Source organism: Salvelinus fontinalis, chromosome 6, assembly GCF_029448725.1.
Source record: "Salvelinus fontinalis isolate EN_2023a chromosome 6, ASM2944872v1, whole genome shotgun sequence".
Taxonomy (NCBI): Eukaryota; Metazoa; Chordata; class Actinopteri; order Salmoniformes; family Salmonidae; genus Salvelinus; species Salvelinus fontinalis.
The window spans coordinates 6030574-6044715 of NC_074670.1; the positions used below are offsets into that span (position 1 = coordinate 6030574).

Genomic DNA, 14142 nt, shown 5'->3' on the forward strand with positions numbered 1-14142 from the left:
ATAGGATGTGTGTGTGAAATCTATGCATGCAGCAAGGAGATATTATTAACTTGCTCTCTAATGGTTTTTTGCTTGTATTTTACAGGACTGTGTTACCTGACTCTCAGTATCTCCCCTCCTCAGTATCACTATGTTAGCCTTCAAATGAATTATAGCCAAGCCCAGACTTACTGTAGAGACATGTACACTGACTTGGCAACCATCTACAACTCAGGGGATCTGGATAGACTTGTACAATTGGTACCGAATTGGACAGCCAGTGTCTGGATAGGACTGGAGTTTGGAGATGAATTTGAGTGGCACTGGTCATTGCCAGATCAGAGAAAGATTGAGTTTTTCAACTGGAGGGCAGCAGAGCCGAAGCAAAACAATACTCAAGATAGCTGTGCTGCAATGGATCCAAACGGACAGTGGTTTGAGGATAACTGCCAAATTAAAAGAGCTTTTGTTTGCTTTGATGGTGAGTAATTCTAAGTCTATTCTATTTATAGCAATTTCAACCCCATATCAGATACAAACCAGGGCCGATTCTAGGATGATATGTCTGGATGGGCAGTCAGACATTTTTTGCCTGTTTTAAAGCTTGCTTACTGCAATTTCAACCGTTAAACATGACTTGGGTATAATCAATTGGGTGATTGCGTGAGCATAATGATATTTTGTGTGGCAATGCTCAAACCTGCACCCCGCTATATCTCCAATGTTCCATGCAAATGTTATGTGTATTTTCTATCCTCTGACAGGGAAAAACGCTAGTAACAGTCACATCTTCATTGATGACAGCAAGACTTGGAGAGAGGCTCAAGACCACTGCCGGGGTACGTACACAGACCTGGCCAGCATACGGTCCAGAGAGGAAAACCATCACGTCCAGAACATGTCACTGTCCCAGAGCATGTGGATTGGTCTCTTTAAAGACCCATGGAAGTGGTCAGATGGAAGCAACTCCTCATACCGCTTCTGGAAGACCAATCAGCCTAACAACTTCAGAGGGGACCAGAACTGTACTTCTGTTATACTCAACGATAACAAGTGGAATGACCAGTGGTGCAACATCAGTTGGTGGTTTGTCTGCCATGGTGGTGAGTTTGGTACATTTTTGTTAGGTGGGATTCAAATTTTGACCGGTAGCAACTTTTAAGAAAACTAATAGAAACAGAGAAAACAATTAAGATACCAAATCAAATCAAATCAAATTGTATTGGTCACATGCAGACGTTATTGCAGGTGTAGCGAAATGCTTGTGTTTCTAGCTCCAACAGTACAGTAATATCTAACAATTCATAACACACACAATACACACAAACCTAAAAGTAAAAGAATGGAATTAAGGAATATAGAAATATTAGGATGAGCCATGTCAGAGTGGCATAGACTAAAATACAGTAGAATAGAATACAGTATATACATATGAGATGAGTAAAGCAGTATGGAAACATGATTTAATGTGTTTGTTATGAATGAAATACATTTGACCCTTGTTTCTAATTGATTTGTATATATTCCTTACAGAAATGAAGCGACCAACTACCCAGATGCCACCTACAACCACACATACTGTGCCACAAACAACTCCTCCCACAGCTACTGTGCTTGCCACTGCTGAACAGTCAACTACAGATGAAGTAACACCTAAGCTAACACCTACCCATTTTGTGCAGATCCAACATATTCTTTCAGATCTTTTACCAACCAATGACCAAGCAACTACTGTAGGCTTACCTGTTCTAAACAGTCCCTCAACACCAGTACCAACTACATTCAATACCACAGAACATGTTTCAACTGGACAGCTGTCTACCAGACTCCTAACATCTGACCCACTGACTACTGTACCTGTTGGAAACAGTCCCTCAACACCAGTACCAACTACGTTCAATACCACAGTGAGTGTTTCTACTGAACACCTAACATCTGATCAAGCAATTACTGAACCTGTTCGAAACAGGACCTCAACACCAGTACCAACTACATTAATTTCCAAAGAACATGCTTCAACTGAACAGTTAACTACTGAACACCTAACCTCTGACCCAGTGACTACTGTACCTGTTCAAAAACCAACTACATTCAATACCATGGTGAGTGTTTCTACTGAACACCTAACCTCTGATCAAGCAATTACTGAACCTGTTCAAAACACTCCTTCTACACCTGTACGAACTATATTCAAAACAACAGAACATGTTTCAACTGAACAGTTAACTACTGAACACCTAACCTCTGACCCACTGACTACTGTCCCTATCCAAAACAGTCCCTCAACACCAGTACCAACTACATTCAATACCACAGAACATGTTTCAACTAAACAGTTAACTACTGAACACCTAACCTCTGACCCACTGACCTCTGTACCTGTGCAAAACAGTCCCTCAACACCAGTACCAACTACATCCAATACCACAGAACATGTTTCAACTAAACAGTTAACTACTGAACACCTAACCTCTGACCCAGCAACTACTGCACCTGTTCAAAAACCAACTACATCCAATACCACAGTGAATGTTTCAACTGGACAGCTGTCTACCAGACTCCTAACATCTGAGCCACTGACAACTGTACCTGTTGGAAACACTCCCTCAACACCAGTACCAACTACGTTCAGTACCACAGTGCATGTTTCTACTGAAGAGGCAACTCCTGAACACTCAACCGCTAACCAAGCCACTACTGCTTACTTACCTGCAACAACTGTACCTGTTCGAAACACTCCCTCAACACCAGTACCAACTACGTTCAATACCACAGTGCATGTTTCTACTGAACAGTTAACTACTGAACACCTAACCTCTGACCCACTGACTACTGTACCTGTTCAAAAACCAACTACATCCAATACCACAGTGCATGTTTCTACTGAACAGTTAACTACTAAACAAGTAACTACAGAACATGAAACTACTGTACCTGTTCAAAGCATTATCTCATCGTCAGCACCAACTACCACAGAACATGCTTCAACTGAAATGTTAACTACTGGATACTCAACTAGAGAGAAAGTGACTACTGATTACTTAACTACAAGTGCTTCTACTGTCCCTATCCACAACAGTCCCTCAACACCAGTACCAACTACATTCAATACCACAGAACATGCTTCAACTGAACAGTTAACTACTAAACAAGTAACTACAGAACATGAAACTACTGTACCTGTTCAAAGCATTATCTCATCGTCAGCACCAACTACCACAGAACATGCTTCAACTGAAATGTTAACTACTGGATACTCAACTAGAGAGAAAGTGACTACTGATTACTTAACTACAAGTGCTTCTACTGTCCCTATCCACAACAGTCCCTCAACACCAGTACCAACTACATTCAATACCACAGAACATGCTTCAACTAAACAGTTAACTACTGAACACCTAACCTCTGACCCACTGACTACTGTACCTGTTCAAAACAGTCCCTCAACACCAGTACCAACTACATCCAATACCACAGAACATGCTTCAACTAAACAGTTAACTACTGAACACCTAACCTCTGACCCACTGACTACTGTACCTGTTCAAAACAGTCCCTCAACACCAGTACCAACTACATTCAATACCACAGAACATGTTTCAACTAAACAGTTAACTACTGAACACCTAACCTCTGACCCACTGACTACTGTCCCTATTCAAAACAGTCCCTCAACACCAGTACCAACTACATTCAATACCACAGAACATGTTTCAACTGAACAGTTAATTACTAAACACCTAACCTCTGACCCACTGACTACTGTACCTGTTCAAAAACCAACTACATCCAATACCACAGTGCATGTTTCTACTGAAGAGGCAACTCCTGAACGCTCAACCTCTAACCAAGCCACTACTGCTTACTTACCTGCAACTAATGTACCTGTTGGAAACACCCCCTCAACACCAGTACCAACTACGTTCAATACCACAGTGAGTGTTTCTACTGAACAGTTAACTACTGAACACCTAACCTCTGACCCAGCGACTACTGCACCTGTTCAAAACAGTCCCTCAACACCAGTACCAACTACATTCAATACCACAGAACATGTTTCAACTAAACAGTTAACTACTGAACACCTAACCTCTGACCCACTGACTACTGTCCCTATTCAAAACAGTCCCTCAACACCAGTACCAACTACATTCAATACCACAGAACATGTTTCAACTGAACAGTTAATTACTAAACACCTAACCTCTGACCCACTGACTACTGTACCTGTTCAAAAACCAACTACATCCAATACCACAGTGCATGTTTCTACTGAAGAGGCAACTCCTGAACGCTCAACCTCTAACCAAGCCACTACTGCTTACTTACCTGCAACTACTGTACCTGTTGGAAACACCCCCTCAACACCAGTACCAACTACGTTCAATACCACAGTGAGTGTTTCTACTGAACAGTTAACTACTGAACACCTAACCTCTGACCCAGCGACTACTGCACCTGTTCAAAACATTCCCTCAACACCAGTACCAACTACATCCAATACCACAGAACATGTTTCTACTGGACAGCTGTCTACCAGACTCCTAACATCTGAGCCACTGACTACTATACCTGTTGGAAACACTCCCTCAACACCAGTACCAACTACGTTCAGTACCACAGAACATGTTTCAACTGAACAGTTAATTACTAAACACCTAACCTCTGACCCACTGACTACTGTACCTGTTCAAAAACCAACTACATCCAATACCACAGTGCATGTTTCTACTGAAGAGGCAACTCCTGAACGCTCAACCTCTAACCAAGCCACTACTGCTTACTTACCTGCAACAACTGTACCTGTTCGAAACACTCTCTCAACACCAGTACCAACTACGTTCAATACCACAGTGCATGTTTCTACTGAACAGTTAACTACTGAACACCTAACCTCTGACCCACTGACTACTGTACCTGTTCAAAAACCAACTACATCCAATACCACAGTGCATGTTTCTACTGAACAGTTAACTACTAAACAAGTAACTACAGAACATGAAACTACTGTACCTGTTCAAAGCATTATCTCATCGTCAGCACCAACTACCACAGAACATGCTTCAATTGAAATGTTAACTACTGGATACTCAACTAGAGAGAAAGTGACTACTGATTACTTAACTACAAGTGCTTCTACTGTCCCTATCCACAACAGTCCCTCAACACCAGTACCAACTACATTCAATACCACAGAACATGCTTCAACTAAACAGTTAACTACTGAACACCTAACCTCTGACCCACTGACTACTGTCCCTATTCAAAACAGTCCCTCAACACCAGTGCCAACTACATTCAATACCACAGAACATGCTTCAACTGAAATGTTAACTACTGAACACTCAACTACAGAGAAAGTGACTACTGATTACTTAACTACAAGTGCTTCTACTGTCCCTATCCACAACAGTCCCTCAACACCAGTACCAACTACATTCAATACCACAGAACATGCTTCAACTAAACAGTTAACTACTGAACACCTAACCTCTGACCCACTGACTACTGTCCCTATTCAAAACAGTCCCTCAACACCAGTACCAACTACATCCAATACCACAGAACATGTTTCTACTGGACAGCTGGCTACCAGACTCCTAACATCTGAGCCACTGACTACTGTACCTGTTCAAAACACCCCCTCAACACCAGTACCAACTACGTTCAGTACCACAGTGCATGTTTCTACTGAAGAGGCAACTCCTGAACGCTCAACCGCTAACCAAGCCACTACTGCTTACTTACCTGCAACTACTGTACCTGTTGGAAACACCCCCTCAACACCAGTACCAACTACGTTCAATACCACAGTGAGTGTTTCTACTGAACAGTTAACTACTGAACACCTAACCTCTGACCCACTGACTACTGTACCTGTTCAAAAACCAACTACATCCAATACCACAGTGCATGTTTCTACTGAACAGTTAACTACTAAACAAGTAACTACAGAACATGAAACTACTGTACCTGTTCAAAGCATTATCTCATCGTCAGCACCAACTACCACAGAACATGCTTCAACTGAAATGTTAACTACTGAACACTCAACTAGAGAGAAAGTGACTACTGATTACTTAACTACAAGTGCTTCTACTGTCCCTATCCACAACAGTCCCTCAACACCAGTACCAACTACATTCAATACCACAGAACATGCTTCAACTGAAATGTTAACTACTGGATACTCAACTAGAGAGAAAGTGACTACTGATTACTTAACTACAAGTGCTTCTACTGTCCCTATCCACAACAGTCCCTCAACACCAGTACCAACTACATTCAATACCACAGAACATGCTTCAACTAAACAGTTAACTACTGAACACCTAACCTCTGACCCACTGACTACTGTACCTGTTCAAAACAGTCCCTCAACACCAGTACCAACTACATCCAATACCACAGAACATGCTTCAACTAAACAGTTAACTACTGAACACCTAACCTCTGACCCACTGACTACTGTCCCTATTCAAAACAGTCCCTCAACACCAGTACCAACTACATTCAATACCACAGAACATGTTTCAACTGGACAGCTGTCTACCAGACTCCTAACATCTGAGCCACTGACTACTGTACCTGTTGGAAACACCCCCTCAACACCAGTACCAACTACGTTCAATACCACAGTGAGTGTTTCTACTGAACACCTAACCTCTGACCCAGTGACTACTGTACCTGTTCAAAACACCCCCTCAACACCAGTACCAACTACGTTCAATACCACAGTGCATGTTTCTACTGAACAGTTAACTACTGAACACCTAACCTCTGACCCACTGACTACTGTCCCTATCCAAAACAGTCTCTCAACACCAGTACCAACTACGTTCAACACCACAGACCAAGTTTCAACTAAACAGTTAACTACTGAACACCTAACCTCTGACCCACTGACTACTGTACCTGTTCAAAAACCAACTACATCCAATACCACAGTGCATGTTTCTACTGAACACCTAACCTCTGACCCACTGACTACTGTCCCTATCCAAAACAGTCCCTCAACACCAGTACCAACTACATTCAATACCACAGTGCATGTTTCTACTGAACAGTTAACTACTGAACACCTAACCTCTGACCCACTGACTACTGTACCTGTTCAAAAACCAACTACATCCAATACCACAGTGAATGTTTCAACTGAAGAGGCAACTCCTGAACGCTCAACCTCTAACCAAGCCACTACTGCTTACTTACCTGCAACAACTGTACCTGTTGGAAACACCCCCTCAACACCAGTACCAACTACGTTCAATACCACAGTGAGTGTTTCTATTGAACACCTAACCTCTGACCCACTGACTACTGTACCTGTTCAAAACAGTCCCTCAACACCAGTACCAACTACATTCAATACCACAGAACATGTTTCAACTGAACAGTTAATTACTAAACACCTAACCTCTGACCCACTGACTACTGTACCTGTTCAAAAACCAACTACATCCAATACCACAGTGCATGTTTCTACTGAAGAGGCAACTCCTGAACGCTCAACCTCTAACCAAGCCACTACTGCTTACTTACCTGCAACTACTGTACCTGTTGGAAACACCCCCTCAACACCAGTACCAACTACGTTCAATACCACAGTGAGTGTTTCTACTGAACAGTTAACTACTGAACACCTAACCTCTGACCCAGCGACTACTGCACCTGTTCAAAACAGTCCCTCAACACCAGTACCAACTACATTCAATACCACAGAACATGTTTCAACTAAACAGTTAACTACTGAACACCTAACCTCTGACCCACTGACTACTGTCCCTATTCAAAACAGTCCCTCAACACCAGTACCAACTACATTCAATACCACAGAACATGTTTCAACTGAACAGTTAATTACTAAACACCTAACCTCTGACCCACTGACTACTGTACCTGTTCAAAAACCAACTACATCCAATACCACAGTGCATGTTTCTACTGAAGAGGCAACTCCTGAACGCTCAACCTCTAACCAAGCCACTACTGCTTACTTACCTGCAACTACTGTACCTGTTGGAAACACCCCCTCAACACCAGTACCAACTACGTTCAATACCACAGTGAGTGTTTCTACTGAACAGTTAACTACTGAACACCTAACCTCTGACCCAGCGACTACTGCACCTGTTCAAAACATTCCCTCAACACCAGTACCAACTACATCCAATACCACAGAACATGTTTCTACTGGACAGCTGTCTACCAGACTCCTAACATCTGAGCCACTGACTACTATACCTGTTGGAAACACTCCCTCAACACCAGTACCAACTACGTTCAGTACCACAGAACATGTTTCAACTGAACAGTTAATTACTAAACACCTAACCTCTGACCCACTGACTACTGTACCTGTTCAAAAACCAACTACATCCAATACCACAGTGCATGTTTCTACTGAAGAGGCAACTCCTGAACGCTCAACCTCTAACCAAGCCACTACTGCTTACTTACCTGCAACAACTGTACCTGTTCGAAACACTCCCTCAACACCAGTACCAACTACGTTCAATACCACAGTGCATGTTTCTACTGAACAGTTAACTACTGAACACCTAACCTCTGACCCACTGACTACTGTACCTGTTCAAAAACCAACTACATCCAATACCACAGTGCATGTTTCTACTGAACAGTTAACTACTAAACAAGTAACTACAGAACATGAAACTACTGTACCTGTTCAAAGCATTATCTCATCGTCAGCACCAACTACCACAGAACATGCTTCAATTGAAATGTTAACTACTGGATACTCAACTACAGAGAAAGTGACTACTGATTACTTAACTACAAGTGCTTCTACTGTCCCTATCCACAACAGTCCCTCAACACCAGTACCAACTACATTCAATACCACAGAACATGCTTCAACTAAACAGTTAACTACTGAACACCTAACCTCTGACCCACTGACTACTGTACCTGTTCAAAACAGTCCCTCAACACCAGTACCAACTACATCCAATACCACAGAACATGCTTCAACTAAACAGTTAACTACTGAACACCTAACCTCTGACCCACTGACTACTGTCCCTATTCAAAACAGTCCCTCAACACCAGTACCAACTACATTCAATACCACAGAACATGTTTCAACTGGACAGCTGTCTACCAGACTCCTAACATCTGAGCCACTGACTACTGTACCTGTTGGAAACACCCCCTCAACACCAGTACCAACTACGTTCAATACCACAGTGAGTGTTTCTACTGAACACCTAACCTCTGACCCAGTGACTACTGTACCTGTTCAAAACACCCCCTCAACACCAGTACCAACTACGTTCAATACCACAGTGCATGTTTCTACTGAACAGTTAACTACTGAACACCTAACCTCTGACCCACTGACTACTGTCCCTATCCAAAACAGTCTCTCAACACCAGTACCAACTACGTTCAACACCACAGACCAAGTTTCAACTAAACAGTTAACTACTGAACACCTAACCTCTGACCCACTGACTACTGTACCTGTTCAAAAACCAACTACATCCAATACCACAGTGCATGTTTCTACTGAACACCTAACCTCTGACCCACTGACTACTGTCCCTATCCACAACAGTCCCTCAACACCAGTACCAACTACATTCAATACCACAGAACATGCTTCAACTAAACAGTTAACTACTGAACACCTAACCTCTGACCCACTGACTACTGTACCTGTTCAAAACAGTCCCTCAACACCAGTACCAACTACATCCAATACCACAGAACATGCTTCAACTAAACAGTTAACTACTGAACACCTAACCTCTGACCCACTGACTACTGTCCCTATTCAAAACAGTCCCTCAACACCAGTACCAACTACATTCAATACCACAGAACATGTTTCAACTGGACAGCTGTCTACCAGACTCCTAACATCTGAGCCACTGACTACTGTACCTGTTGGAAACACCCCCTCAACACCAGTACCAACTACGTTCAATACCACAGTGAGTGTTTCTACTGAACACCTAACCTCTGACCCAGTGACTACTGTACCTGTTCAAAACACCCCCTCAACACCAGTACCAACTACGTTCAATACCACAGTGCATGTTTCTACTGAACAGTTAACTACTGAACACCTAACCTCTGACCCACTGACTACTGTCCCTATCCAAAACAGTCTCTCAACACCAGTACCAACTACGTTCAACACCACAGACCAAGTTTCAACTAAACAGTTAACTACTGAACACCTAACCTCTGACCCACTGACTACTGTACCTGTTCAAAAACCAACTACATCCAATACCACAGTGCATGTTTCTACTGAACACCTAACCTCTGACCCACTGACTACTGTCCCTATCCAAAACAGTCCCTCAACACCAGTACCAACTACATTCAATACCACAGTGCATGTTTCTACTGAACAGTTAACTACTGAACACCTAACCTCTGACCCACTGACTACTGTACCTGTTCAAAAACCAACTACATCCAATACCACAGTGAATGTTTCAACTGAAGAGGCAACTCCTGAACGCTCAACCTCTAACCAAGCCACTACTGCTTACTTACCTGCAACAACTGTACCTGTTGGAAACACCCCCTCAACACCAGTACCAACTACGTTCAATACCACAGTGAGTGTTTCTATTGAACACCTAACCTCTGACCCACTGACTACTGTACCTGTTCAAAAACCAACTACATCCAATACCACAGTGCATGTTTCAACTGAACAGTTAACTACTAAACAAGTAACTACAGAACATGAAACTACTGTACCTGTTCAAAGCATTATCTCATCGTCAGCACCAACTACCACAGAACATGCTTCAATTGAAATGTTAACTACTGGATACTCAACTAGAGAGAAAGTGACTACTGATTACTTAACTACAAGTGCTTCTACTGTCCCTATCCACAACAGTCCCTCAACACCAGTACCAACTACATTCAATACCACAGAACATGCTTCAACTAAACAGTTAACTACTGAACACCTAACCTCTGACCCACTGACTACTGTCCCTATCCACAACAGTCCCTCAACACCAGTACCAACTACATTCAATACCACAGAACATGCTTCAACTGAACAGTTAACTACTGAACACCTAACCTCTGACCCACTGACTACTGTCCCTATCCAAAACAGTCCCTCATCGTCTATACCTACTATATTAATTTCCACAGAACATGTTTCAACTGAAAAGTTAACTACTAAACACCTAAATACAGAAAGAGCACCTACTGTACATTTTCAAAGCATTTTCTCATCGTCAGCACCAACTACAACAGAACATGCTTCAACTGAAATGTTAACTACTGAACACTCAACTACAGAGAAAGTGACTACTGATTTCTCACCTACAAGTGCTTCTACTGCTAATGTCCAAAACATTTCCTCAACGTCTTCACCAACTACGTTCAATACCACAGTGCATGTTTCAACTGAGGAGGCGACTACTAAACACCTTACTACTGAGAATGTAACACATCAATCAACAACTGAGCCTGCAGACACAGAAATGCAACACAGCATTACACAAGCGACTACTGAACATACTTCTGCCCTACATATAACCACAGTGGTTGAGACTGCTCCATACAGTACTGCAGAGCCTGTCGGTATCTCCACTGTTATGCCAAATGAAAACAGTCAAGGTGTAAGTCCAGGTAACTTTCATCATTATATCACCATTTTTGACATGTTGAAAGCCTAACCGTCTCTTTTTTGTTTGGCAGTGGTTTTATGTTGTTTCAAAGATGTTATATTACAGAGCAGAGGTCTAAATGCATACAAATCTACATTTTGTTGAATGGGCTCCATGTTATCTATCTTTACTATCTTTATTTCTCTCAGACAACCTGATATTGATCCGTGAGAACATGACGTGGAACGAGGCCCTGAGCTACTGCAGAGAGCACCACGTTGACCTGGTCTCCATCACTACAGAGCTGCTTCAGTACTGGGTGACAGAGAGGGCTGCCAACGCCACCTCATCCCACGTCTGGGTCGGCCTGCGCTTCACCTGTTCATTCCACTTCTGGTTCTGGATCAGGTCTGATGCAGGCTGCTACCAGAACTGGGCCCCCGGGCACGGCTCAGACAGCCAGCAGGACTGTGGGATTGCAGGGGCTGTAGAGACCACCGGGAGGCAGCAATGGGTTAGTCTGGAGGAGAACCAGAGGCTCAACTTCATCTGCTACAAATGTTCTGGGGACAGTGGTGAGGGGTTGATACATCCCTGATTCGGCCGACTTTTGTATTATGTATGTTTCTTGTGCAACGTGAAAAATGTACACTACCGTTCAAAAGTTTGGGGTCACTTAGAAATGTCCTTGTTTTTGAAAGAAAGCAAATTTTTGTCCATTAAAATAACATCAAGTTGATCAGAAATATAGTGTAGACATTGTTAATGTTGTAAATGACTATTGTAGCTGGAAATGGAAGATTTTTTATGGAATATCTACATAGGCGTACAGAGGCCCATTATCAGCAACCATCACTCCTGTGTTCCAATGGCACGTTGTGTTAGCTAAGAGGCGACTCTGGGATGCCAGCCTTCTAGGCAGAGTTCCTCTCTCCAGTGTCTGTGTTCTTTTGCACATTTAAATTTGTTATTTTTATTGGCCAGTCTGAGATATGGCTTTTTCTTTACAATTCTGCCTAGAAGGCCAGCATCCCAGAGTCGCCTCTTCACTGTTGACGTTGAGACTGGTGTTTTGCGGGTACTATTTAATGAAGCTGCCAGTTGAGGACTTGTGAGGCGTCTGTTTCTCAAACTAGACACTCTAATGTACTTGTCCTCTTGCTCAGTTGTGCACCGGGGCCTCCCACTCCTCTTTTTATTCTGGTTAGAGCCAGTTTGCGCTGTTCTGTGAAGGGAGTACACAGCATTGTATGAGATCTTCAGTTTCTTGGCAATTTCTCACCTGAATAGCCTTAATTTCTCAGAACAAGAATAGACTGATGAGATTCAGAAGAAAGTTCTTTGTTTCTGTAATCGAACCCACAAATACTGATGCCCCAGATACTCAACTAGTCTAAAGAAGGCCAGTTTTATTGCTTCTTTAATCAGAACAACCGTTTTCAGATGTGCTAACATAATTGCAAAATAGTTTTCTAATGATCAATTTGCCTTTTAAAATTATAAACTTGGATTAGCGAACACAACGTGCCATTGGAACACAGGAGTGATGGTTGCTGATAATGGGGCTCTGTACGCCTATGTAGATATTCCACAAAAAATCTGCCGTTTCCAGCTTTTCTTTCAAAAACAAGAACATTTCTAAGTGACCCCAAACTTTTGAGCGGTAGTGTAAGTATGTAAAAAATGCTAACATGTCATGGCAGCCTAAGCATTTGTTATGTGATTTTGATTGGTTACCATGGTAAACCATGATAAACCACATAGTAAATGTAAATCCGGGACACGTAAATTAAAATATGTTACATTTGTTATGGTTACTTAAGACAGAAGATGACTTAAGGCAAAAACAAAAGTAGGGTGGATAGGTGGGTGTATAACACAAACGTCTAGCAACCCCTAGCTTAGCATTAGCCACCTAGCCAACTTCGTAACATATTGTATGATTTGCAATTCGTTACATGTTTTACGAATTGCCATTCGTAACACGTAAAAAACCCAGTTGCGTTGCAGTTCTTGACACACTAAAACTGGCTCTATCAGATGGATCCATCACCAGCAGCCTGTATATACCATGACAACTCTATCAGAAGGATCCATCTCCAGCAGCCTGTATATACCATGACAACTCTATCAGAAGGATCCATCTCCAGCAGCCTGTATATACCATGACAACTCTATCAGAAGGATCCATCGCCAGCAGCCTGTATATACCATGACAACTCTATCAGAAGGATCCATCGCCAGCAGCCTGTATATACCATGACAACTCTATCAGAAGGATCCATCTCCAGCAGCCTGTATATACCATGACAACTCTATCAGAAGGATCCATCTCCAGCAGCCTGTATATACCATGACAACTCTATCAGAAGGATCCATCGCCAGCAGCCTGTATATACCATGACAACTCTATCAGAAGGATCCATCGCCAGCAGCCTGTATATACCATGACAACTCTATCAGAAGGATCCATCTCCAGCAGCCTGTATATACCATGACAACTCTATCAGAAGGATCCATCGCCAGCAGCCTGTATATACCATGACAA

The 14142-nt window shown here is 42.5% G+C and overlaps 1 protein-coding gene across 1 annotated transcript; it reads left to right on the forward strand.

The window, feature by feature from the left end:
* Positions 1-393: 393 nt before the first annotated feature.
* LOC129856759 (macrophage mannose receptor 1-like) lies at positions 394-12192 on the forward strand. Its single transcript, XM_055924480.1, has 3 exons — positions 394-460; positions 744-1004; positions 11804-12192. The coding sequence occupies exons 1-3, from the start codon at positions 394-396 to the stop codon at positions 12190-12192; spliced, it is 717 nt and encodes a 238-aa protein (XP_055780455.1).
* Positions 12193-14142: the final 1950 nt, after the last annotated feature.